Here is a 27667-nt window from a genome sequence, read left to right on the forward strand (position 1 = left end):
ACTCAGGGGACAGACAACTTCCAAACGTGGAGTGAACTCTCTCTGCACTAGTTTAGCATGAAGACGAGGCTGATTTTAGTTGTGATTCTTTTATGGAAATATGTGTGATAATTTAAATCACATTAAGTGTGCTAAAGCCGCTTCCTTTTTGTTCAGGGAACATTTGCAATGTTCGACAAGCTTCAGCGAGGTTCTCACTCAGCCATGGCTGCATAGATCTTTTGTCAGTGTTGCTTTTGAGGGATTTGTAGCTGCTTTATACACAGGCAGACATTTCAATTTTAATATTAAGGCTTTTTTTCTGCCACATTATGGCACCATAAGTTATTTACCTGCATTCGGTTCAAGTGTTTCTATTTATTGGCTGCGGAGTGCTTCTTTGCTGTTGAACTGCATAAACAACAGTGAGACAACTCCATGACTTCAACCCTCCGGGGAATAAGTAGGTGTAAGTAACACAGCGGGACGCTTCCAAGCTTGTTATTGAGCCCATTTGTGATGGATTCATGAGCTTTTGGTGGATCAAAACTTAAAATGAGCTTGTTCTCTGAATTTAAATGCATTAAATCAAGAAAGTAGGTTTATCATCATTAAATCTGACGGTAAAGAAATGCAGAACATTCCTACAGATTCAACACACATTAAGTTTTGTCTTGCGATTCAGTATACATAAAGGCACACAGAAATATTTATATACCTGCCAGGTTGAAAGTGCAAAGACCTCAAAGATGACTTGGTATTTGAATGTCTTTGCGACTGCAGTCAAACTTTAGTGTGATCTAAAAATGATCTGTAGTCTTTATAAAGACCAAAGCCCACACTTTGCAAAATAAGGCCTGTGTTCCCTCTGGTTTTAAGACCTAGCCCCCTTTTTTCAGTTGAGCTTTGAAACACCTGAAAGAGAAGTTGCATATGATTGCAAACCAGCAGAAATCCCACTCTGCCAGAGGAAAGGAAAAAACTTAATAGAATTGCTTTTTTCTTGCTGACAGTAGAAGTGCCTCTCTTTGTTGTAATGCTGTGACAAAACTGCATTTTTTTTTTTTGGAGTTTCTAACTTTTTCCTCTGCATATCTTTTCTTCATCTGGACTTGAGGGGAAGCTTTCCTTTTTTTCTTTGTAGATGGTATTTTCAACTGTTGTCTGACCTTTTCTTTTACCTTTATTTAGAATGTTTGTGTTTGATGGTTATATTTTTGTCTTTATGGCCGTTGTTTGATCTTAATTCACACACTAGTTATGTTTCTGATATATTTTGGTTTGTAATTTTACAGTACAATGCTGTCATGGTATTTGTTGAAGAAAATAACCCACGGCAGTCTCATTTAGTGCTGCCTCGTTGGAAAGGGAACCTGTTAAAACCATTTGTGCTTGGGAATCCATCCCAACATGCTCATGAGGGAAATTTATGCTCTCTGTCGGTGCCAAGAATCCTGACACTGCAGACCGAACAAACTAAAGAAAACCCCGTGTTCTCCAGTTTCCACTTTGGCTCAGCATCCCTTTATGTCAGCACGTCCCTTTAAACCACCATTTATAACACTGGGCAGACATTTCATGACTGGTCTTTTATGGATTTTATGCCCGTCTTCTCTGGTCCCCTCCTCTGTGTCTGTGTTGAGGTGTGAGCTTGTGTGTGCAGCACGCTGCGCCTGTTCCTGTACAAACAGAACTATATCAAGAAATGACCAGAGCACATCACCGGACTCACAGCATTTATAAGAAAGATGTTCCCCCGCAACCTCTGTCACACCATCCCTCAATAGCATCCCAGAGTTTTTTGTGACTTCTGTGGTGGTGTATAGCTGTTATATGAGGGGCCAGGAGGTGATATGATTGGTGTTTGTGAGGACTGCAGTTTTCATCGTAAGAAGGACAGACTAATCCACGTGCTCCAAAGCTGTGTTCACAGTATAATAGACTACAGGGTCACTTTTTTGCTGCCGTGTCCGCTGTGGATATTTAAAAGTTGTGATTGTTTTCCATTTGAACTGCTTCTTGCCCGTGGTTACGCGCCACATGATGGCTCCGGACACGACGCTGCATTGTATGACAGAATAGAAATGGCCAGACTCGTTAATGCATTTGGAGTGGATCAATAGCTTAGCGCGCAAGTGTTTCTGTCACACAAATAACATGACATTTAGCCTGCAGCTGTGGAGTGCTTCAAATGTCTGCGTTAGCTTTTGGCCATTTCTGTACAGATATGATAATGTCAGATGTGGAAAATGTTATTTTCTTCCCTTCAGGTTTGTGTTAAAAAAAAAAATAGATTAAAAGAACATGCTGCAGATCTAAGTGACCAGCTGTCGCCTGGAGGCTTTTACAAACAGGTGTAATGCTTTTACATCAGACCAAAGATACCACTGGCAGTCGTGGCAATGTGTACTGCTTTCGTTCAGCTTCAATCGATTACTTATGCTGGATTTTGGATTTTCCATATCAGATATTTTGAGATATTATCTGTTTGTGTTTAAAAAAAAAATACTATCAACTGATGTATTGTTATAAAATTTTCAGGCCGTAGTCTTAATCCCATTTACAAAGCTCAAGATGGTCATTGTGTCTATGACTGGAGGAAATGGCCATCAATTAGATAAAAGCCTTGTCTATTTCAATCGCAGAACAAATAATGTTGGGTTTTGATAGCCGGTTTCATTTTGGATCTGGTTCCCGCTCTTACCACACCTATAATCTCTCCTCATTATTTTGTAATTAGCAAATAACAATGTCGAAAACATGCAGATAACATTGGCGACTTCTCATTAATAGCCGGTACAGACTGTTGCTGTCTGCGGCTAAAATGACCAACATCACAGGCGTTGGATTAAAACAGCTGTCCCTAATTAATGTTAATTGTGTAACCACTCCACTGAGACTTTACTGTGTTGGTTCATTTGCTCCCTCTGAGTGAAAAGACACATCACTCTTTAACGTCACACTATAGTGTGTTTGTACTTTAACAGAGTAGCGACACTTCCCTAAACATGTTAGACATGTGGCAGTATGTTAAATACAGGAGAGTCCCAGTCAAACTTTAAATTTCTGTGTGACAAGAATTGGGTTCAATCAAGGCAACATTTAATATATTCTGATGCTCATGTCATTCTCAGATTGTATCTGGAGGTTATTTACATTGATTAATTTACCACTAAAAACTAACATTCACCAAACTAAATCAGATTTTTTTGAGCAGCAGTTATTTTTTAACTTTGTAGTTATTTGGAAATGATGAAAGCTAAGTTTGATGAGATTCAAGAGGGGATTTGAAAGGATTTTGATTTGATACTGGATTGGGATTAGATAAAATGCTTAAATGATGACCCCCAAACCCTAAGAACAAATTTAAGATGCGGGCAGTGATTCAGAGCTCTGGAACCAGGCTAGATCATTTTTTGGGATGAAATCATTTCATTTGAAATGCTTATCGTCATTAGCAATGCAAAGCACAGATACTGCTTGCGCAGTATGCATGTCAAACTCATCATTTATTGTGCAATTCTTCTGTAAGTAAAGACCTACATTACAAATGCAGTTTTGCAACAGTTGCAGCTCTCTTGATTTTGACCTTAATCTCCAATAACACACTCACTGAATTATGATGTTTCTATATTCTGATGTCAGCAGGCCAGACGTCACTGTGTGCTGCTCAGATTTTCCAAAGAGAACTTTTGATGTGTTAATATAGTCATGATCCGCTCAAAAGCTTAGGCTCCCATTGTTTTTAATTGAAGATGATATTTTGGGGATTTACTGGATGTGGGTGTAGGCAGCGAGATGCTCTGCTGTGTGTGAATCTGGCAGAGGATAAGGAAGTGGAGAGTTTATTGTCTGAGCATTGAAATGGGCTCTTTTCTGAGTTGGGATTTCATTAAAGTGAGAGAATAGGGCTGTCAAACAGTTCAGGCAAGGTGACTGATGTCTCCCCGCCACCTCAAAGGCAAAGAAACAGAATATATAACTTTCCTCAACCTGTGTTCATAGCACAGCAAAAATGCTCCTTGCATTTTAAATTGCTGGTGTCTGAAAGTGATAATAAATTAAAGAACAGTTCCTCGAAGAGGTTATTCTGCTTATCTGTACATGTGGCGTCTGCAGGCCGAGTTATTAAATTAGAATTTAGGAGGTCTGTTCGTTTCCTGTCCTGCTAATGGAAGGCAAAGCTCTGCAATTTCATCCATTTTATTAAGTGCTTCTTTCATGATTTATGATTTGTTTAAGGACAGTGAGGCTTTGTGGCTGTTTCGGTTTAGAAAACCAGTAGTACACAGTTTTATTTGAAAAAAAAATAACAGCAATATATTATCTAATTTCTCATTAATTTTATTTTATAGGCCTGCATCAAAGTAATCATATTAAGCTACAATGGAAAGTTTTTGTATGCAAATTCACTCTTATCAGCAGAAATGTAATAAATGAATTGGTTTCATAGCTCTTTTCTTAGGAAATGACATATTGAAGCCAAAACATGCCAGACTAATTTCACCACTGACAACATTTGGTCTCCAAATTATATTTTCTACTCCTGAGAAGTCACAGTTCAGTTGAATATAAAATAAAAAAAATATATACTCGTTACATCTTTGAGTTCAAAGGCCTTCCTCTGTGTTTGAAGAATCATATGGTGAAAGGAAGGTGTTTCAAAGCTGTCAACCCATATAACAAGGAATCAGTAGGATTTAAAACATGGTATGAGGATATGCCAACGTGATAAGTGAATGTGCTTGTGAATGTTTCTTTCAGTTTGTTAGCAAGACACAGGATTTTCACACACGCGACACATGCTTTACTTTACGAGTAAATTGGTCCCACTCCTGTCAGCTAGTGCGAACAGTGGCAATTAAAAGTTAAAGGCATGCTGCTCAAAGTTTGCTGTAAGAGTGGGGAGGAAGATTCTGTGTTTTCTGGATCAGCGTCGACAAGAAAAGTTCCTCCATGTTTACTGTAAACTAAGAAAAAGTTGAGTTTAGAACTTAAAAATTCTTAAAATAATATCATGATAAGACTCTTGAGGGCAAGAATGTGCAAATCCATCAAGAAATCTGTGATTGATTAAAAACTCAACGACCAAATCGATGTATCAGCCAATCGTTGCCACCCTATTGGCAAAGACAATAATATGCGTTTGCTAAAAAGAATTGAAGAAAACTCAAATATTTCAGAGTGAATTTCAAATACTAGTTTCACTTGAAATACCCATCCCTAATAGCAACCCACCCATTGGTTTGTAAACTGCCATTGTGAAGCCTGGAGTCTGGCAATGATAATTAGACGAGCTGGGGAGGCACGAGAGGCAGATCTGATTAAGAAAGCAAGGAAGCTGTGCCTGACCTTCTGCCCATCACATATCACTCAAACCAGGCATGTCCCCAAACATACCTCAATTTGAGGCCTAATATCTCATCAATTATGGAATTATTTTCAGAAGGTCCGCCAGAACACTGAACAGAAAGAGTGAATTTAGCGAATTACTCTATAATTAATTATGGAGAAAATTAATTGACTTTGTAAAATGTATCTAATTGATTCTGTGAGAGTAGTTGACGCCCTTTGAATGGGAGTCTGTTGGAGCCAGCCCCTATTGGCTCTGAGTAGTATTGCGCATTAAGGGGACTTCCGAGGTTATTGCTCTTTGTCTGCAGCCAAAGCTGTCTGAGCGTGTTTCCGTGATCTAATACATCAGTGCTGCAAAATATGATGGTCAACTCACCTCAGGAAAACATTCAGTAATGCACCACCAATCACCAATGGCAATTATTTTCAAGTGGATAGTGTGATTTTTGGTTGCTCACGGAAGTAGATTGTACCTCAGTCTAACACACTGTGCACCCTGACAGACTATTGAGTAAAATGAAAAAACACACCGTGGTGATTTGCACCTTATAATGTTTGGTTAGTTTTTCCAATCAGGTCTGAAAGTAATCTGAAAATGACACCGCAGTCGACACAAGAATAAAACATGTAAAAAAAAAGGCCTTCAGTCTCACTTCATCAGAAATGAACTTCCTTTGTAAAACATCCATGTCTCCTCATTTTACCCTGATGAGTCTATTAATTGTGCTCCCTTTTTCATCATCCCTGGTGGATTTGAGGGAGACCTGATCTACTTGCACGTCTTCCTCTTAAAATAAGTCTGCTAAAACTCTTCCTCTAATTCAGAGGTCTTCAACAGAGGGTCTGCGACCCCTAGGGGTTCTGCAGAGGTACTGCAGGGGGTCGTGAAATTTTTGGTTGATCAGACAATTTTTCATATTTTTTTTATACCCCCCCCCCCCCCAAATTTTTTTCCCCACGAATTTAAGTGTCTTTAAATACACATTAACATGAATCCAACATATTGTAATGAATGGATAAATGGAGGCAGAAGATGTTATCTTTCAGTCAGAAATGCACACATTCAGCGACACACAGGAGTTCTCTCAAGCTGGACACCGGTTCACTCACAGCGCGAGACTAGCCTGGACCTGTCTCTCCAAGCCTCCTGCACTCCTCCAGTTTAATATAAAACACAATTTTATACAATATATATAGTAGGGGGTCCCTGTTCCATCTTTCTTTCAGTTTGGGGGTCCTTGGCCTGAAAAACGTTGAAGACCCTTGCTCTTGTTGCCAGTGAGAAAAATAAAAATTAAGCTTGCATTGTTTGAAGTTTTCCACAAGAGGCAATTTAGATTATTTTCTGATAATTATGCAAACTCACCATCATGATCCCCCACAAAACACAGTGTTGTTCCCTATATTCCCAGACTGCCCACTCAAATTGGCAATGTCTCGCAGATAATTTACTTCCTTCTTGTCTGTATATCCGTCTTTTACGATCCCTTTCTCCTGCTCCTCTATCTGCTACCTCACTCCCTCTGATGATACTGTAAAAGCTCTGTAATGGTTTGTATTTACTTTCACCAACCCATCATTTTCTGTACCACCCCTGCAATTTCATTACTAGCTCTTTTTTCTGAGAGAGCTGTTGTCAGCAACAGCAGTCAGAGTGCAGAGTAGTCAGTTAGGGGTTTCTGAATAATTTTGGGTGATGTTATACTACTTGTGAAAGTTCCCTCTAACTCCACGAAGTTTGGAACCCACTCCTTCAACTTCTATAAACTTTTCCGTCAAGGTCTATTGATTGGGCCGGCTCAGTGATCCATGCAAACAGAAGGGAAGGAAATCTGTTTGACTGAGGTCTGGAGAACTCCTGTGCAGACGAACATTACTTTGGAAAGGAAGCTTGGAGTTTGGCCTACTCAGTTAAAACAAGTGTTAATCCAGTGTTTCCGCCGAGTTGTCACTCTAAACAAGTGACTGCTGTTGAAACTCTGAGTATGCAGGCGTTTACTTCATAGTATAGTGACATTTTTATATCAAAATTGTGCAACAATTCAGCATGTTTTCTTCCCCTCAATTTATTTTCCTGAAAACATTGTGTAGGACTTAAAAAAAACAAAAACATTTCTGTTTGAGCGTCTGCCTGTGTTCATGAAGTAAAGTCAATTTAGGAAGCCGGACTCACAACTACTGTTTGCTTCAACCTACAATTCATCTATAATGAAACACATATTGACATACTATCAATTTATAAAAGTAATGTTTCTCTGCACAGGAGTTCTCCAGACCTATGTATGTGTGTGTGTGTGTATATATATATATACTCCTGTGCAGACAAACATTACTTTTGTATACAGTTTGTACATCCAGCAGACAAAGAATACTATAATTCATCTGAAGTCGTGCAGCTGGCCTACTAATTTAAGTCTATTATTCCGTCTCCTGTGAGCTCTGTTTCTGGTCTCCACTAACTCCTGTGGGATATTTCTTGGTATTCCTAAATGGGAACCCGTGTAGAGGTTAATTTTCTGTAGGCGTGATGGTCATTAGACTCTGCGTTTGGAAAAATCCTGTTCTTCAATGCTCATAAGTATAAGTAGTGTCAGTGGTTGAAGAGAGATATGTTTTTGACCTCACTTGCTCGATTGACAGGAATCTCAGCCAATCGTGTGCAGCCTTGGTGGTTTTGTTACTCGTTTATCAGACCTCCACCTTCAACCAGTTAGCCCAGACTTTGCCCAGTTTTACACTGTGGTGCGTCAGTGAGTGACTGATTGCCAAACATTTCCTCAGAAACATGTTGGAGATTTTGCTTTGTTTTTGGTTTATCTGTCTGTCCATACATTCGTCTCGGTCTTGTGAATGTGATATCTCAGGAATGCCTTGAAAGTCATTTGTTAAAATTTGGCACAAACATTCAAAAAGATTAAAGGATGAACTGATTAGATCTTAGTAGTCAAAACTCAGAGATTACTGTGGCTCAAAATGTTCCGCCATAATTCAGAGAATCCACATGCTGAACATGAAATAGACTTCACACAAATTCCTTATACTATTATATGATGAAGTGATGAAATTTTAAATGCAAAAGGTCAAAGGTACATCAGAATATTCTGCAAAACACTTTCCTGCCCACTATTCAACACCATGACACAGAAACAGAAGGCGAGCTTGTGACCATATTTTACATTTGGTCAGATTAGTGACTATTCTTGGCTGTCGACCTTGACACTGTGTTGACTGTAGAGATCTTGTATGAAGTTGAAGAATATGTTCCAGAATATGTTTCTTAGCAGGATAAATGTTATTATTCTACCCACGTGCTCATTTCCCAGTTTTATGACCTTTATGACCACTGGTGGACAGATACTTTTGCACAAGTGTTGCCTTTATCCCTTGCGACTGCTAAAGCCATGTCCATAGAGGCGTAGTCAACTCAGCCATATTTGGGTCTGTTCTCAACTGTATTGTCGTATCTCTCGTTCTCCTCATTACTCGTCATCAGCGGCCTCTATTGGGGCCATTTAGGCATGTTAATACTCCAGGTTTACCTCTCCAACAACTCAAGCCCCGAGTGCAGACATTTTAATAGGCTCCTTGTGGCAATTCGCTTTCTTTTGGCATGAATCTTTCATGCCGCAGTGAAACTCTCAGACCACCAGTGGGAGATGCTCAGGAGGCAACTTGGCGCAGGCCACACATCTCTCATAATGATCTGTTGTGGAGAGAGCGCTCGCCAGAGAAAGAAGGATACAAGCGAATGCACACTTTATGTAGAAATACTGTGAATTTAACATTTATTTAAATTGAATTAAACTAAAAGTTCTACATGTGTTTAACAATATTGTGGGATATTAAAAAAAATCAATGTCAGTAGTTGACTTGAAAAAGGTGTTTCAGAAAATCACATTGGACAGACACCAGAGAGACAAAGAGAGAGAGACTACTTCTCTGGTTATTATCTATTAAAACACATTTTAAGCTTGCAGCTTAGATCCAGGTGTCCTGATCAGTTGAGGCAGTAATTTTCTTTTTTTCTCTTAATTTTTCTTGCAGCTGGCTGTGTATGCACATTCTGAGTTTAACAAGGCTTGCTGACTCAATTATTGTTAATTACAAACACTATGTAGACAATTTCTAATCGGAAAGCTCTTAGGTTTTGGTGTGTAGTTACTTTCCATATTTTGTAGCTTCTGTGAAAAGTTTTCCAAATGACTGTGGTTTGTGGAACAACGTAAGAGCTTTATTTCAAGACAATAACTTTGCTGCATCTTTTCTGCTCTACTTACTGTATTATTCAGTAATTAAAAGAAATATGTGTGTGGTCAGGTGATGTTGATCCCAGACATTCATTAATTCCATGCATGAATGATCTGCAGCTCAGTGCTGCCTGATTGTCCAGCTCTCTAACTCTTGTTTTGGGGCTTGCTTTGTAATTGACCACAGTGTTGTGCTGACTCAGGATGGCCTCACTCACCTTGAGAGACCTACAAGGCTCTGTCGCCGCTCACCATGAATGTGGTTTTAATAGGTAGGAAATGGCTGTGCTCCAAGAAGGTTTCATACTGGAGGAAGGAGGAAGTGTGAGATGGGAGGATGTGCAAGTTGAGGTGGGAAGCTCCGGGGGAAGCGAAGGCGGGGGAAAGCTGATTCTGTGTTTTCTCTGCCAAAGTTCCCGTTGGTTTCAGGTGATGACACAGCACCTCGTTAACGCAGCAGTGACTCGGGCCTGACATGCCAGGGCGCTGGGGTGATTTATTATCTGTGATCCAACCGAAAGCTTTCTCAGATTAAAGGGATACCTCGCCGGTGGAACCAAATATAACAACTGCATTACAAAACGTCCAGGTTGGGATGGTGTTAAGAGCACTTTGAGGGATGCTTGATGCATATTTATAAGATAAGACTCTTGTCCATGAAATAATCTGAGTTGTTTTATCGAAGAAAGAGATAATGTGGTATGCCCGGTTTAAACTGAGTGTTGTCATATTTTTCAGAGGGAGAGATGGCGTACAGTTCTGCAGGGAGGTTGGGATTTAACATGAAACATTGTGGAAAGATACATTGAGCTCGCACAACGCAAACACAAGAAACAATGCATCCCCTCTATTGGCCTTTCACTAACTAGACAACGCGTTGGCTCATTTATTATAGTAAATATCATAATACTAGTTGTATCCAAGGGTCCTCTGATATTCCTTCCCTTGCATGTTTTTCCCTCGACATTTGTTCTGGTTTGCCGCTAACTCCCATGTGTTACACTTAGTGTAATTCTTTTTTGCTAGATTCGTGCTGTTCTGTCTTATGTTGTTTGCAGTCATTTGGTTAGATATGTCATCTTAATTTACTTTATCTGCCAAGTAAATACATCTCAATAAAAATGTAGCCACAGAAGTGTCTCTGCTTGAGAGTAAAAGGAGGATCAGATTGACTGACTGAAAAAGTGGTGATGGCAAATAGTTTCATTCAACCCCGCCATCAGATGTAATGTGGTAGGTTGTGAAGTTGGGACTGTAGTATGATTAAGTGTTTATTGACTACCTGCCATGGGGTATTTGAGCTGATAGCAAACCTCAACATCTAATATTGTGATTGTCTTGTCTTTTTGGGGTTTTTCCAAATGTGTACCATACGTTTTAACTGTTTAACTGTTATCTGTTGCTCTAGAATAGATCATAAACCATTCTGGAGCTGTGATTCATCAACTACTTCTAATCTGATTTTATCTGCACTCTGAGCCAATGCGTCAGCCGATACCACAAATTTGTACATTTTTGACAGTGACTGTCCCAGTGTGAATCATACTCATCATAACCCTGGAAATATAAAATATATTGCCATGATGTTTTGCCACTGAGTACTGAGGCTCTTTTTAAGCCCGTGAAACACAAGAAAACCAAGAAGTATTTTCTGAAGGCTTCTTTATTTTTGTATCTATTCTAGTACCTTTTCTCTCTCTCACACAAAAAGCTAAAGTTTTTTTCCCCCCTGTAAAACAAACCACATCTAAAGCTATTTGCAAGAGAGACTCTTGATTTATTTATTACCCTACAGTTTTTCCTAAAGAACAGGTGCATCAATAAGAGCACTGCAGCTTAATTAGCGAGTTGAAGCTCAGTTCTTGTCATCTGTTACAGTGGAAGTAAAATGTTGGGTTGCTTCATGTTGAGAATGTGTGAGCTTAAAGATTTTCTGTCAACACATACAGACAGTCCCACAATCCAGACTATATGATATCTGTAACCTCCTCTGTACAAGTTTTAAGGACTTATGAGGCCTTTCACTTCATGATTTTACAATTTGTGTAAAATTCACAACATATACAATATGTATTGCACATCTTTTATCTGATACATATATTTTTAGTGTATTTTCTTGTTATAACTGTAATGAGTTCTTCACCCACACGGCTACAGAAAGTGGCAACATCAGGGGAGATGAAGATTGTTGCTGTGCTTTAAACAGAACATCTGCTCTAATTAGTTGTCCAGAATAAGCTACAAACTGACTGTTCAGCCCACCAGTTCGTATCTGTATATCTTCCTCTCCTGGGTCACATGGGGGGCCACTGAGTCCAAACCCAGCTGGCAGTACTATGTTTACAATGAATCAGTGAAGTGACCTTCAGGGGTACTGCAGCCCACTTGAGCTCACACTCTTAATTAATAATAGTTAGTATTTCTTTTCTGTATAAGATATTTTCCTCTACTTTAAAAAGTAACTGGGGCAGATTCTGAAAAACAATTACAACTCTTCTGAAGTCTAATTTCAACTAAAATCAGATGTTGTTACCATAGACTGTATATGAAAGTGGACGTGGCTTCTGGGTCTGAAAAGTGAGGTCAATGCAACTGCTATTAAATGCATTATCACCAAGGGCCACTAGGGGTTGGCTCCTAAAAGGCTCTGGCTCCATAGACTCCCATTCAATTTCTCCCGTGAAATACAAAGTCAGTAAAATAATTTCCATAAATTATAATGGTCTCATTCACTAAAGTCACTCCTTCTTATTAGTTTTATGTCCATGTTTTGGGGGCATGTCTGTTTGATTGACAAGCCTGTGGTGCTGTCAGGTTCTTGCTAAATGTGGGCACACGTAATGTCCTCGGGTTCCCAATCAGATCGAGTCAAATCCACCAGAGTGGAAGCAGCAGATGAACACCATTAAATCTACAGTTCCTTGAGTCATGAGGGGAAAACCACAGAGCTCTTTGGGAATAACCTCCTGGGAACCCCCCTCTGTCTGGTTATGGCTCTAATTTCATTTTGTTTGCAGTTACGGTGGATTGCCGTTGGTGAGATTATTAAAATATTAGCTCAGCCCTACCATTCAGAAGACTTATCACTTCATCTAAACTCCAGATTCAACCTACCCTTCTGGCACCATCTCGTTACTCAATCTTTTGCTCTGTTACAGTGCCTTTGGTTTAGAAGTTACTTGTTACCTCCTTTTTTACATCATTGCCTCGGAGAAACCTACGTTCAGAATTTCTCAACTGTGTGCCAGATGGTTCTTTTACTCTGCGTCATCCTTTTGAAGCTGTTTAACATAAACCTGGTTGGGTGAGTCTAATTTTTGCAGTGACGGATAAAAATGGGCTTTAAAAGCCCTTCTCGTGGCTACCGGTTACTGTATGTCCAAATTTACCTGAGTGTTTTGAACTCACAAAAAGTGACCAACTAGCTGCCACCTTCAGATCCTCAACCTTTTGCTAACAACAGCTCATTGAAATCCCTTTTTCCCACTTATTCTTTATGACTTGTCCCACATGACTCACAGATTTACATACCATATCAGGAGCCTCTCAGACATTGGCAGGCTGTGATTATGCACTTTTGAGAGTTTCTGTTTGTGCAAATAGATGGTCATGTAGGCAGCAGATGTGGATCCAACAGACTCAGAAACACAAAGAATGGTTGATTATAACCTTGAGTTTTGAAACACCTTGTCCTCGGAGTGTACAAAAAGACAGATCTACACATTCAACAAAACTCAGTCAATTGATATAACATACCTTTTCTCTCGCTTTATGAATAATCCTGCAGTGATTCTACAGATTCTACTACTGAGAGAGTCCAGTGCTTTCCTGTAGGATGAAGTTGTAGCATCAGAGGTAGAGCACGAGTGCATGTGAAAGTGTCTTTTGTTCATCCGAAAAAAAGGTTTTGTGCGGTTTTGTTCTATGTACCTGCCAGCCTGTACGGCTCTCGAGGGCTGAGTACATACTGTGTAGTACATTTGTGCACAGTAATGAGCAGGGGAAATGTCTGTCCAGATAAAATATAAGGCGTCTCAAGATATAGGGAAATAAACTTTCAATGAACATAATAAGAGAATAATCTTTACAACAATTATTGATATTTATTGAATGAAATATATCAACGAGATTTGACTGATTGAGTTTTTTTGTTTGACTCATCACCACTGACCCTTTACATCCACTTACATCCAGCTGTTTGCCAGCTGCTGGCTGGCTGTCACTCATTCCTCCACTTTTTCATTTTCAACTGTCCTTTTTTGCAGAATAAACTTCTATCACTTCACACATCAGTGATCTCCCAATGGTTATGCTACAACATTTACTTCAGGAATATTAGCTTTCGCATAATTTGAAATAATTTTTTATGGGAAAAATATTCAGTAACATCTGCTGTTGGTTTTACTGTAACTCTTAGTTAAAAAAAAATGTGCTGGTACATTATTTTGAGAAACTTTTATGGGCAAAAATAAGCTATTGAGTAACTACAGTTGTTTTCAGTGCGCTTGTCAGCAAAAACACTTCACATATTGATGGTCTCTCGTAGGTTTTCCAAACTCAATATTGTAGTATAACCAACAAGAGATCACTTGTGTGAAGTAAGTTTGGTCACACTAAACTGAATAAGACTGAAGTTCTTGGATATTTTTGTAGGATCTCTTTCCATTGTTACACTTTTTTCTTCTTCTTTTTCTTCTTCCAGCCAGCTGTGCGCAGACACTACTGTTATTTCTTCATCTCTAAAGGCGACTTGTTTTGATTGAAATTTGTTTGTAGCTGGTTGTCTAGCTTCCTGCAGTTGCAATGAAGTGTTGTTTGTGTTTTAGCAGCGTTTAGTTAATGAGTTATTGATTTAGGAAGTTTGAATCTGCCAATACAGATGCTGAGTTTCCTTTCCTTTTAAATTAATGAGTTTGTGGTAACGTTGCTATGCGACACTCATGAGCAGTTGCAAGACTGTTTTCGCTTCGGTGAATGATAATCCTGAAAACGTGATCTCCTTTGCTGCTTCATTGTTGACATTTTGCCCGTTTTTTCATTATCAGTTCAGGATAAAGTTGTGTGAATTGACCTGGATATGAACAATCTGTAGCACGAAATGATAAAGCTTCTAATGAGATGCTGTGTATCCGTGCTGTTAAATGCATGTAGGGAAAACACTGGAGTCTGTAGCACTTGTAGAAACAAAATATTTTTGTGGTTTTGTGACCTTAGAAATAAACTTTCACATCAAGATGCAAGTCAAGATTTTGAAGGATTTAGCCCCAAACGACACATTTAGTTTTGACACAGCACATGTTGAAGGTCATGTTTCCCGCTTTTACTTTTCTAGTTTTTCGCCTGAGGTGTCCTTTCATTGCTTTGAACGATACAAAACCAGTTTGGGTTTAATGCTGCCATGAATTGAGAGGAGCATCAGTGAGATAACTGCTCCTCCTGTGGTGTCATATCCTCAGGGAGTTTTCCAAGCTACACTAGAAACATGGTAAATACTGAATCCAGACGTCCAAGTGTTTTTAAACACAAAAAGTATTTCAGTAAAAATTCGGGCACTGCATTTTTGTGAAGGGGAAATTCATATTCTCACTTCTCTTCCTCCATAAAATATTTTTCAGTTGACGTCGTGCAACATCTTTTATGATCTTGTGGATGTTGTGTGACGGTCGTCGAGAGCATGGTCAGCAGCGTGCGGCCTCTGACCTGTGGTAGTGGTATTGGCACGTTGTATCCCTGATTAATTTCAATCACTGGCTCTGTGTTCAGCTATTGATCTCCTCTGCCCAACAACCAGCCAATTAGATTAACCAAAGAACGGTCAGACTACTGTCAGATCATGTCTGTCTGCTTTGTGTGCCCCTGGAAACTAATCATTCATCCGCTTGCTCTCTTGGAGAAGCAGCGATGAGGGTGGTGTGCTCGGCAGCGACTGCAGCTATCGATTGGCACCGCGTGTGTTTGTGTGTTGTGATGATGGGCTCTTACATCAACACTCCCTACGGCTGTGTGACCTCAGTACTCCCCCATTTTGACCTTCCGCAGCGCACAACGGCAGAGACATGAAACGCAATGGCAGATATCTGTTTCCCTCCGGTGGAAAGAAACAGCTTCAGTGTGTCACAGCAGGAGGCCGAGCCAAATATTTTTGTGGAGAGTGAGTTTGATTGTGTTGACATTTTGGCATGAAAACAAAGCTTTTATGTGTAGCACGACCGTGGAAATTATTTTGTTGACAGCTTTTTGTAACAATCCAGAGCTGCAGCTAATGATTATTTTAACCCAATAATCTGCTTTTTTTTTTTTTTTCTTTTTTTTTAAGGGGTTTTGATTAATTGTCAACAGTTTCACAGAGACCAGTTCGACATCTTAAAAATGCTTGTTTCATCCGACCAACATGGTTTAAACCAAAAATAATTTACATTTACAATCATGTAAAACAAGAAAAAGCAGAACATTTTCACATTTTAGGGGCTAAAATCAAGAATTGTTCAGCATTATGCCTTGAAGACCAGCAGTTATTAAAGGCTCTAATATTTAATCTTCTTAAAATGTCCATGAGCTGTTTTTTATGTGCCAGAAGACATACTGTATTTGGGAAAAAGCTGTTAATGCCATGGCTAAGTGTTTCAGTTTTGGAAAGTCTGACCGTCTCAAAAACAGAGATTCAACCGCTAGAGTTTAATACATCACATACTGAAGGAGCCAATCCTGTCAGCTGGCAGGGTAGGTCTTTTAATATTATCGAGGGGTGGGTTGAGAAAGAGGCGGTGACTATTTTAGATCCACTAAGTGCAAGGAAAGGTGTCGAGTTACATCTAAACCACTTTAAGTCATTAAGGAGTTTTTGGGGAATTGGAAAATACTTCTAAGTATTAAATTCTAATAACCAGGGATGCCTTTATAGATGTTTAATCAACGTGAGGAGAAGGACTGTAATTGACTGTCAAACATTTTTAATTTTCTTTTTGTTCAACTAAGTAATGACTCAAATTCATTTTCTAATAATTTCAGCTGTGTTGCAGTATAATTTTAATTTAACAATAGAAAATTAGAAATCATGTTTTGTTATTAGCAGTTAGAGCTGAAATAATCAGTTTTTTTTTATTGACTGATTGACAGCAGTTCTAATACAATTATATGAAATCACAGCCATGAAAAAGGCATTAGTTGGCTTAAGGGTGTTAAATTTAACTGCTTTTACCATTTTTTTTTATTTGGATGGAACAAAACATCTTGAGATGCCACTTTGGGCACTGGACATTTATATTTGACATTTCATAAATTGGGAAATTTGGATGGTGAAAATCAACATTAGTTGCAATAAATCCTCCATTTTATAGTCAAACCATTGCTGATTAATGATGCCTTTTTACTTTTTCAATGCCTACAGTCAAGCAATTTTAGCATACCATCTGCCTGTTTCCCACTTTCCCCAACATTTATTTGATGATGTGCGTAGTCGTGCTTCCCTCGCAGGTTCATCTGATAATTCTTTTGCAAAGACGCTATGGCATACCGTCTGTAACATCCTTCAAAAGAAACAGAGGTTCACTGAGTTCTAACGTTTACCAAATCCCACCATTTTTACAAACACTTTTTTTCCTATTACTTTTGTTCTTTGGCTTTTAAGGTCGTCAGAGGAAGCGAGACAGGCTGGCATTATAAAAGATGGAGTAAATTTCAAATAAAACTTGAGATATTTGCTGGTTTTCACTCTGAGGCAGAGTGTTGTGTCGGGACACGGTGAGACTGGCTCTGGCTATTTTTGTTCTTTCAACACTTTGTGAAGAAACTGATTACCTTTGTGAACATATTTCCACCACAAGATTCATTGCTTCTATTTGCCTAAATCATATTGTATGCTTGTTCGTTAGGTTCTGGGAGATTGCTGTTGCGCTCATTGTCGGTATTTATTCGTAGAATTGTAAAAAGCCCAGTTTAAGAAGCTGCTTTGTTCGATTTTATATCAGTCTAGATAAAGAAAAATAGCTATCAGTTTCCAAATGCAGACTGTGTTGTTTCTGCTTGTCTGTGAATGGTTTTCGGTACATAGTGATTTCATATGTTGTGCTGCATAAATGCCATATCACTAATTAAACTGGTACTGTGTCTCCAAAATATTTAAAGGCCTGAAAGTTTATCTGTAATCAAATCGTAGCCCTCTGACCTGTAGCTGCAGTGTTTTCGTAACGTTAACATTTATTTGAATAATGTGGTTGTTTTGTTTTTTGTGTGAGAATCAGCTGGAGCTCTGTATTCTTGGCTGTGTATATAATGAGCTTTTTAGGGTGAGAGGATTTTCAGCTGGAGGCTTTGTCGGAGGTAAACGGATTCATGTTGTCTATTTTCCACAGGCTTACATGAGCCCACCTCTAGAGGCCAAGGAGTCTCACATCGTATCGATAATAGAGATGAAAAAAACCCAAATAAAATCCTGCCCCAACTGTCCATCTTCATGACAGATAAAGGCCGCCCACTTTCTTTATGTTTGTTGTATTGTGTTGAGCAATTGAATTTAATGAACATGACATTGTTGAAAGCACTTGAGTCGAGTATACTTTGAGCTGGAATTAGTTTTCAGTGTATTGTCAAGCATTTTTCATTGTATAAATGTGCATGCATCATGGCATCTCTTCAATGATGATATGGAGAAAACATCCTCTCACACTGCGTATATGACAGCTGCTCTTCTGTTATAAATGAGATGGTGGGGGATGTAGGGACTTAGAGTCAATTTATTGTAATTCTACAGCAGATCAAATTCACTTTAACACAAACACATCCTTTATTTTTAGTCCCAGTAGTGGCATTACTCTAGTGTTTATTTTTCAATGTGCACAACTTTGGTTCAGACGTAAATGTGCCAACAAATAACGGATGATTCCTGAGAAATTGTGTACAGACATTCATGGTCCCCAGAGAGGAAATGTTAATAAACTTGTTGTTCTTGTCAGTTTTTCTTGAGTTGCAATGAGGATAAAGTTTTTTATTTTTTATTTTAGAGGTGCATACATTCATGTTTCCTTCAGGGTAAATTATATAATCGCTTTAAGACTGGCAAAACTATGCTAACATACTAAATCAAAATGGTGAATATGAAAAACACAACACCTGCAAAACACAAGCAAGTTAGCATTGTCATACAGCCTCTCTTGTTTTACTAGTACATGTTTCAGAAGATTTGTCAGTCAGATGATAGTTATATAAAATTACATTTCAGATTTAAAGTTACTTGTGTTGATTTCACTACTTATACAAGCAAGAAAACCAAAATTTTGGTTGAAAAAAAAAATGGCCAAATAAGACCAAATACTTGACCTTGTTCAAACTACTGGGATCAGTGTTAGGGTTAGGCTTGTACGTGACTCACTAGTAAATCTGTAGAGCTGGTGTATACAGAGGTATGATTCCTTTGCCTGACATAAACACAGGTAACCAATGGAGAAAGCAAGGTGTGGAAGTGTTATGTGAAAGTGATTTGTAAATTAGAATACTGTCAGGTTTTTGTCTTTGAGCAGATTATTAATGAGCCAAACTATGCTGCTTCCTAACTAATGTCGCTGGAGGAAAACTCGATACATTAAATTATGTTTACAACAAAAGATGAAAATGAATATATTAACAAACTTCACCTTATGCTTCTCAGCTAACTCTGTCACCGAAGGTAGAGAGGCTTTTTCTTTTTAATCCGTCTGAGGAAGTTTACTTGCGCTGTGCATATACAGATAAAATGTTTCAGTGAAATTAATCAAGATTTTCTTCTCAAACATGCGTTTTTATCTTGTAAAGTTGCTTTTCATCAACCGACACCAGTCAATCTCTAATTTGAAGGACTGGCTGCAGGGGAAATGTCAGCCATATGGTTTAGCAGTGTGGTTTATGTGTTGTAATTGCATGCTTGTCCTTAATACAGTCCTGATCAATATCTATCATTGCCTTTGCCTTGAGCTATACCAATTTAATTACGGTTGGCTTTGGAGATGTGTTGCTTTGCAATCAGTCCACTGACCAGTATGTCTGCTCTTTGTTTATTTTGCAGATGATGAAGTTTTCCTGGGACAACTACAAGCTCTTCGCCTGGGGCAAGAATGAGCTCCGGCCTTTGACGAGGAACGGCCATATTGGCAACATGTTTGGTGAGTGTCGGCATTTCACTGGAGGCTCAAAAGGCCAGAAAGGTCATCCAGTGTTTTTTTTTTTTTTTAAGCCATTTGACCTTTTTTCTGAAAAGGTTTCATGCAGAAAACATAACTAAGACTAAAACTAAAAAGGCAGATAATTTTACCATGCTGAATGGAAGTGTCAGCCTGAAACCAGAGATTTAAAAATTATAGTTTTGTGTCAGAGAAGGAAAACAAGAGTTTTTTCAGACACGTGGTCAGGAAATTCTCAGTTCGGCATGGATGGACTACAAGTTCACAAACTGATTCTGATGAATGACCAAAAAAACCCCAAAAAACCCCTGTTTTCCTCGAGCTCCTTCGTAATAACAACAACAACTCGCTGTGGTTTTAAAGCATGAAATATACAGTATATTCTACATCAGGCAGCACTGGTAACATGGCAACAAACATGACTAGGCCTGACAATGGAATTAATTTAGTCAAGTGAGGAAAACTGAACAGTGCAGGCTGCCCTTCGATATGCATTTAAACCAGAATTGACAGCTAAATCACCTCAAAGAAATTAGTGAAGCAATATTAACCCTTTTCTTCGAACGCGTGGGCTGAACATATTTTTCCATAATTAGACATTTGACGTGTGTGTGCATAAAATTATGTTTTCATCCGTTAACACGGAAGCAGTGTGGTAGACGCCAAGATGGTTAGCGCCATTCGGTGTCCTACTTGCAGCCAGTATTTTTATACATTTTCTCTAAATTATTCATCTTCTGCGTATCGCCCTTTGTGTTGAGCTGGAAAATTTAGCTTGTTTCGCCTCATTCAGCTCTGTTGGTTCACGGCATGCAAGTGGTTTGATATTAAATAAATGTTTAGAAATTCACACTTTTTTATTCTACTACAGATCAAAGGTTTCATTGATTAAATTATTCATTATTCATTGGTGGTGAATCCTAATTCTAAGACTGACTTTTCTGAAGGTCATGGTAATGTTGGAGGTTTGTTTTGGTTGTTGTTATTGTTGTTGTTTGAGAAACTTTGATCAATCAAGACTGAGGACAGTAGTTTAACTCAGAAACAATTGTAATATTATTTACTATAACATAATATTACACCTTTTCAAAACAAATGATAATGAGGATGTCATATGAGAGGTAATGTATCGCTCTGAGCTCTTGACAACCCATCTTCCTTAACTTTCACGTAGCACAGGAAACTTCACAACCTGCCACAGTCTCTGTCAGCCTCTAATTGGAGAGAGATCCAGAGGGGTCCTCAGGTCCTCAGGTCTTCTGCAGTGGAGCATATCAGTCAGTTCCCACTGCTGTGCCAGAGGGAAATCCCGCAATAAAGCCCTTAATAAAAGGTGGATCAGCTCTTAATAAGACTTGGACGGGTACTGTCTTCCATACCTGAGGTCTCCCTTCCTCCCATCTGTAGGCAGTCAGGATTATTAAAGAGATGATGCAAGCTCTTTTGAACATACAATTTGTGTTCTCTTTGCTGCTCATATTCCCTCGAGGGTTGGAGTGAAGAGGAGTTCTTTTGAAACACAGCCCTTTAATCACATGATGGGTTGTATTTCAAAGCAACCAATCCAAGATTGATTTCTGATGAAAATCACCCAAAAATAATTCAAAACTCACATTTTGGCCTGAAGTTTGGAGTAGCTTTTTAAAAGGCAGAGAATGTCTTAAGATACTGCTCCAGCTATACCTAACTTTCAGACATGAAAACAAAAAGAAAAAGTTTTTGAACTCTTTGGACAAATATGTGCAGATATGTGAGGTTTTGAATGTAGCTTAATATGGAGTTGAGTTAAAGGAATACGATTAGTTGTCAGGGCAGTCTGCAGTAAGAACGGGAACCAAAACGGATATCAAACACAACATTTGAAGCATGACATGGTATTGCGTGTGTATAAAACAGACATGTTTTTAATAATGGCAGCGCAAAACAGTGTATCTTTGCCACGTTTTTGCTTCGTCTGCATTGTCAAATTTGTTTAATGAAAATCAGCAGAACAACTTCATTTTTACATCGGAACATTTTTATTGACATTCAGTTATCCCGTGCTTTCCCTGACAAACAACACACTGGCAGCATCAGTCACTGAAAGACAGCGAGAAAAATTATAATTTGAAAACAGTTTAAATAACAGAATATACAATGAAGCCTAATTGATTTTCCTTCTCACTGTTATTTAATGATACATTGAGTTGAATGATGCTTAATTGGGGCTGATTCTGTGCTGCAGAAAGCCTATTTTGTTGAATGGCCTGTTAATACGCGCAGATCTGTTTGTTTTACCACAGGTCGTGTTTAGAAATGAGTTATCAAGGTTTCATCTACTTACCCACTTGTGATGTAAGGCATCATTAAGAAGCAAGGAGCAGCCAAGGACACTGAAAGCTAATGGCCTGTGCGGTTGTCAATATTAAAACTTGAGGGATGATAGAGAGGATGATAGAGTCAGTTGCAGTTATTTGTTTCTGTTAAAGCCGCATTAGGAGATGTCTGACTGCGAGGTGGGTGGGGGGGCAGAAAGTAAACACCAAAACACACTCAGAGCGGTGAACCTTGATGTCGGCTTATTAAATTGTCATTGCCAGCATATTAACAAACAATCACTATATAGTATTTACAGATGCAGTATAAATGGCAAGATGGATTCTTGATGTGAGAGATCAACAGCAGCCCTACTGTAGTTGCCTGTGATGGAGGTTTGGAATTGACAGGTCAGTGTCAGATTTTGGCCGCTGTCAACACAACCACGACACTAGATGGACGTATTGTACATTATACAGGTCATAAGGTTATTTACCTATAATAACTTAAGGTAACTGTTTACATTCTATCATTTACTGTGTGATGAAGAGAGAGACAGACAGGCAGAAAGGTTTTCCATGTGTCATTATTGAAAAGGAGACTGTTTGCTGTATAGACAGTTGGTTGTTAATGAATTGTTTTACTAGTTTATGTTGCTAAAAAAGCTGGAAGTTACTGCAATGTTGTTTCAGCTTATCCATTATGTTTTTATTCATGAACGTGTAGGTGAAACAAATGCAGTCCAAGCTGGCCGCAGTTCTTGCAGACTGAAATTGCTCGATATTTGGTTAGATTTATCTTCTATTTTATATTCTTTTGCTGTAAATCCTCCCTTTACTCTTGGGAAAAAATAGCTAGGATTCTGTGACCTGCAAAATTTATGGTTTTGAAAAAAAAAAAAAAAAGTTTCTCAATGTTAATTTTGCTAGTTTTCCAAACTCATAAGATGACTTTGAAGAAACTAATCAACCCGAGTTTGGTTAGCTCACGTTTTTTAGTTAACCAAAATTAGAATGATTCAGTGCAATCCTAACAAACCTTTCACTACTGTGAAAATTGAATGAGTGTAAAAATTAAGAATATTGCGTGAATATGAAGTGTCAGATCTCCAACACAAAGATTTGTTAGTTAGTTTACAGAGAGTATAATTTTTTTTTTACAGATGTCATATTTTGAAACCACAATTTCAAAATAATTCTGCTGTTGAAGCGAAAGGTTTCTCATAATGGGCACTTCAATCTTTAAATTCCAGCAGCTAATTGCCGTCTTTATCTGCGCAGCACAGCTATCCACTAAGCAGCGTACCTTATAATGCAGATCTAACCGATATGCAAACAATAAAAGCTTGGATATAATAAGCTATTTATCCGTGGCAGCACAGCTGAGAAATGGTTCGGTCTCCAAGCGTGGGGGAATGGGAATGACTTCTTTCAACTGAATACGGTTAATCCCTTAAGAAAATATATTTCCAGCCTGTTAAATGCTGGCATCATTTTCCTGCTCTCAACTATCCTTATTTGCTACACAGTATATTATCTTTGAGGAGCAGGAGGGAGGGAGTCAAAGGGAGAGGAAGAGAGAAAGGGCATCATGCTAGTGCGTAAATGTCACATTGTGAGGGGTGGTGCGGGAAGCCAGGTATGAAATTGGATGCTGTGTTCTTTAATTTAATCCCCAGAGTAAACAGAGATGCCGCAAGATTGGATCCACAGTATAAGGGCGGCGTTGTCGTCAGAGGCTTGTCAATAAGCCGAAAGTCACCAAAACATTCCTGCTGCTCAACATGCAAAAAAGCAAAACCCCAAACCACAGAGAGAAGTCCGAACCTCTTTCGCTGTCACACTTTCACTGTAATCTTCCTTAAAGTCTTTCTTTCAACCCTGCACTCCTTTCTGTTTTTCCCATAATCCCTCCCTTCTTTCCTTTTGTCGTGACCCTTAAGGCTGAAACGGTCTCTCTCTTAATTCTTTTCTCGAAACTTAAAAGTTGGCTCTCTGATACACTTTCTCTTATTTTACTTGTGTCATATAAAATACAGTATATCTTCAGAGCTTATTAAAAGTTTATTTTGCTCAGGGCAATTAGAAAGCTATTTAGAGCGCTTTCAGCAATTGTGCTGAGACTTTGTGGGTGTTCTCGCAGCGAAAGTGTTAATATATGCACATTCATTTTTTTTCAGAAAACTTTGTCTTACTATTAGTAAGCATTGTATTAGGATTTTTTTTTTTTTTTTAAATTTGGCACTAGAAAAGCATCTCATAGATACATTATTGGTTTGCTGATTGTTTAAGTATCAAGTATTATCTCGTAACTCTGGCATGTTTCCTGCTCCCCTTTGATTTTATTACTTTATGTCAGGTTTGTATTAAATCTCATGTAGCATTATGTAAGGATGGAGGTCAAGGTCGGATTGTGGTTTAATGTGACCGATGACAATATTTACTTTGTCTAGAGCTGCCTACTTATTCTAGTTGTAACTACTGCTTAAAGGGAATGAGATTTGATACTGTTGATTTGAAATTGTGTATCATACATTAATTACATGCTGATATCTATGTTGAAAGGTCTTTTGAAGACTAAACAAAACTGTGGTTTTCACTGCTTAAAGAATGCTAATGCAATATTTAACTTGCTGGGTTCATGCATGTTTTTTTTTTTTACCATAAATAAATTCAACTGATATATTCATATTTAATCTTTAAAGGTGAAAATCACTTTTAACGATAAGCTTATTGGCAATTTTCATCGTGACTGGCGTAAATCCCTGAAGAAGTCAAACTGATGATGTGTGGTATGACTCGCATGCTGGTATTGACTGCGCAATATATCAAAGCAGAAAGTGCTTACTCGTATTAAAACTGAAATGGTTTTGTCGAATCGCTGCAGATATATGGGTCTGAAAGCTGCTTGAGTTTTCAGGATAAAATGTCTGCTGCAGTAGATTTTAAAATGCATGACTGAAACTTGCAATAACTTCTTTTTGGGGAACATGGGAGGAAATAAAAACAGAACATCAACATATCACCTTTTAAGTGGATATGATATTCATTTTTATTTAAATTGGAGTTCTGGTTCTGGCCGCTGGGCGAAATCCAATATTCACTTTCACTTCAGCTGTGTTTTGTCTCCATTGACTCCTGACAGAAATATCCATCTTTTTATCTAAATGCTCCACTGTGTCTAATTACAGTAGAAGAAGCGTGGAAATGGAGGTATGTGGGAAAGGATCAGTGGAAATCTGGAAGATGATGGCTTGCCGGCACTTCTGCGTCTCTTTTTTGTTTGCATTAGTTTCAGTTTCTGTTTTGTTTAATTCCTCCTCTCTTCTTTGTTTTCTCTCTTTTTTTTGTGCCTCTGCTGAAACTTTTTCTGTCCGAAAGATCAACAGAGGTGGACTTTGACATCATGGATCAGCTCATATGGTGATAGATGATGAGCAGTTTGGTGTAACGGGCGAGGAAAGGCTCTCTTCTGAGGAAACGTCAGATAGCTCTGAGCAAAGAAAGAGGTGATGATACGAGATTCTCTAGACTTCAGGCTATTGGGGAAGACTTAACTCCCATGTGTAGATATGAAATGGTTTAAAAGAGTGTGGGAAAGTGATGCAAAGTAATTTAGGGACACTTGTTAACCGGAAGACTTGTAAAGCCAAAGCCCCTCGGTGCAGTGAATTATTTCCAATGTTTGGCTCCCAGAGCTCTCGTGCCCTACTTTTATGGTGGAGGGCATTAACTAAAAGTATCAGCAGCGATGGTTCTATATATCCAGCTTAACTGTGAGCCAGACCGAATGGAGCCCTCAGCCTTGAATTTAAATGATGATGTTAAACACAAACATGTTATCCCGGAGAGGTAGTAATAAATGGCATGCAGTACGACACACTCAAAGTTTGCCAAAAGAAGATGCTGATCCTGATCTGAAAACTACAACTCCAGGCCCAATGTTTTTCTGTTCCGAATTATTATTGTACTCATGAGATAAATGCATGCGCAAGTTATTTTGCCTTTAATTTATATGAATGCTAGCTTTTACCATTCTGGGAGGATCACCTCAAGAGGTTTGTGAGACTTTTTCCTGTGTGTTTATTCTACAGTACAGTAAATTTATTCACCAGCGCACCACTGGAAGCAAATCAGTGTGGACAGCTTGTTTATGTTGTTAAATCTTTTATCACTAGAGCTCTATAAGCAAGGCTGTTTTCTCTAATTTGAAAAGAAAGCTGATCCAGGAGAGCTCGATTGTGAAGAGGGCATGTGGCTCTTGGACAGTCTCCAGGATGCCTTTTTCTTCCTTTTGTTACCAGTATGGGAAGAAGCTCCATAATTTATCCCTCCAGTGAACTCTGTGTCAGTCTCATGTCCTTGAAATGTTAAGACTTTTTTATTTTTTTTTTTTTTTACTCCCTTTTGGCTTTAACAAAGATGCGGGAGGGAGATGATTGGGCTCCTGTGCTAACCTCTTGTAAAGTAGAGGCTTAAGCACGCAATCTGTAAACTCTACTGGCACAAAAACTCACACAACTTCTCACAAACCCTCACAGACCGAAAGATCAAGTACCGTTTTTGTTCAGTGCACGAGAAAAACGAGATGAAATGCCGACGAAGGTCCTTTTTTAAATTCTGTTTATTACTGATCACCACAGCAATCCAAACAGAGCTGGATTTAGTATTCAGTGTTCATTTTCTCGAAACCAAGCAATACGCTATGTTTTTACAAAGATAACTGCTATTCTGTAGAAACATTTTTCATTTTGCTACCTCAAATGGATGAATAATTTGACATTTTGGTCAAATTATCCAACTCTTCTTTTCAAGAGTTGGATGACAGGAATGTTACCATTGTCATGTCTGTATTGTAAATACTCTTAAGTAGTACTCAGTTAGCTTAGCTTAGCACACAAACGGGACGCTAGTAGCACTTGTAACTCATTGATTTACACTTTATTTTTCAATTGTTCAAAAAATATTAAATATAAAACATATTTGAGGTGCCAGTAGGCAGATTTGACTACTTTTGGTCGGAGTCTTTGTGCTAAGCTAAGCTAAGATAACTGACCACTACAAACTTTACTTGCATCCCATCTCTTTTATTTAAACCTTAAGTGTTTGATGGTGATTATATTCCAGATTAATTCTTGATTGAGACTTTAGAAAGTCACACAAAAATGGTTCAGCAGTTCGGCTACTGCCTGATAGAGCCAAGTTTCATATTTAATTTGAAGACACAAGCACGATATCAACTTTTTCTCTCTAACAAAAAGTGAAAAGGTATATTTTCCAAAAAGACTACAAATCTGAGCAGACAGCTGGTGCCAACCTTTGATACCATACTTGACAGTTCTCTTTGTATTAGCACGTGTGATATTCAGCCTTAGGTATACATTGTCAGTTTAGTGCAGCTTTGTAGCGCTGTGATCATTTAAAGAAACAATTAGATGTCTGTGTCATCTCTACTACTTTAGATGTAGTGAAAGCCCTCAGGCATCTCACATTCGTTACACGTTCTCTTTATATTTCCCTTTCTTCCTTGTTTAGACACAACTAATTCACCATTCGCTTTACAGCTCTCATGTACCACTATCACTTTCTCCATTGGGCTCGAAGTGAGAAGCCAGACCAGTCCCACGGCCTAAGTGGGGGA

The 27667-nt window shown here is 38.5% G+C and overlaps 1 protein-coding gene across 1 annotated transcript in view; it reads left to right on the forward strand.

The window, feature by feature from the left end:
• LOC138193581 (mannosyl-oligosaccharide 1,2-alpha-mannosidase IA) overlaps positions 1 to 27667 on the forward strand; it is a 187666-nt gene that overhangs the window by 65574 nt on the left and 94425 nt on the right. The window contains exon 2 of the mRNA XM_069141711.1: positions 19618 to 19714. Within this exon, the coding sequence (XP_068997812.1) occupies positions 19618 to 19714 (97 nt within the window). The remainder of the gene's footprint in view (positions 1 to 19617; positions 19715 to 27667) is intronic.

The sequence above is a fragment of the Embiotoca jacksoni genome, unplaced genomic scaffold (genome assembly GCF_022577435.1).
Source record: "Embiotoca jacksoni isolate LCO1_2020_lvr unplaced genomic scaffold, fEmbJac1.0.p SCAF_11, whole genome shotgun sequence".
NCBI lineage: Eukaryota > Metazoa > Chordata > Actinopteri > Embiotocidae > Embiotoca > Embiotoca jacksoni.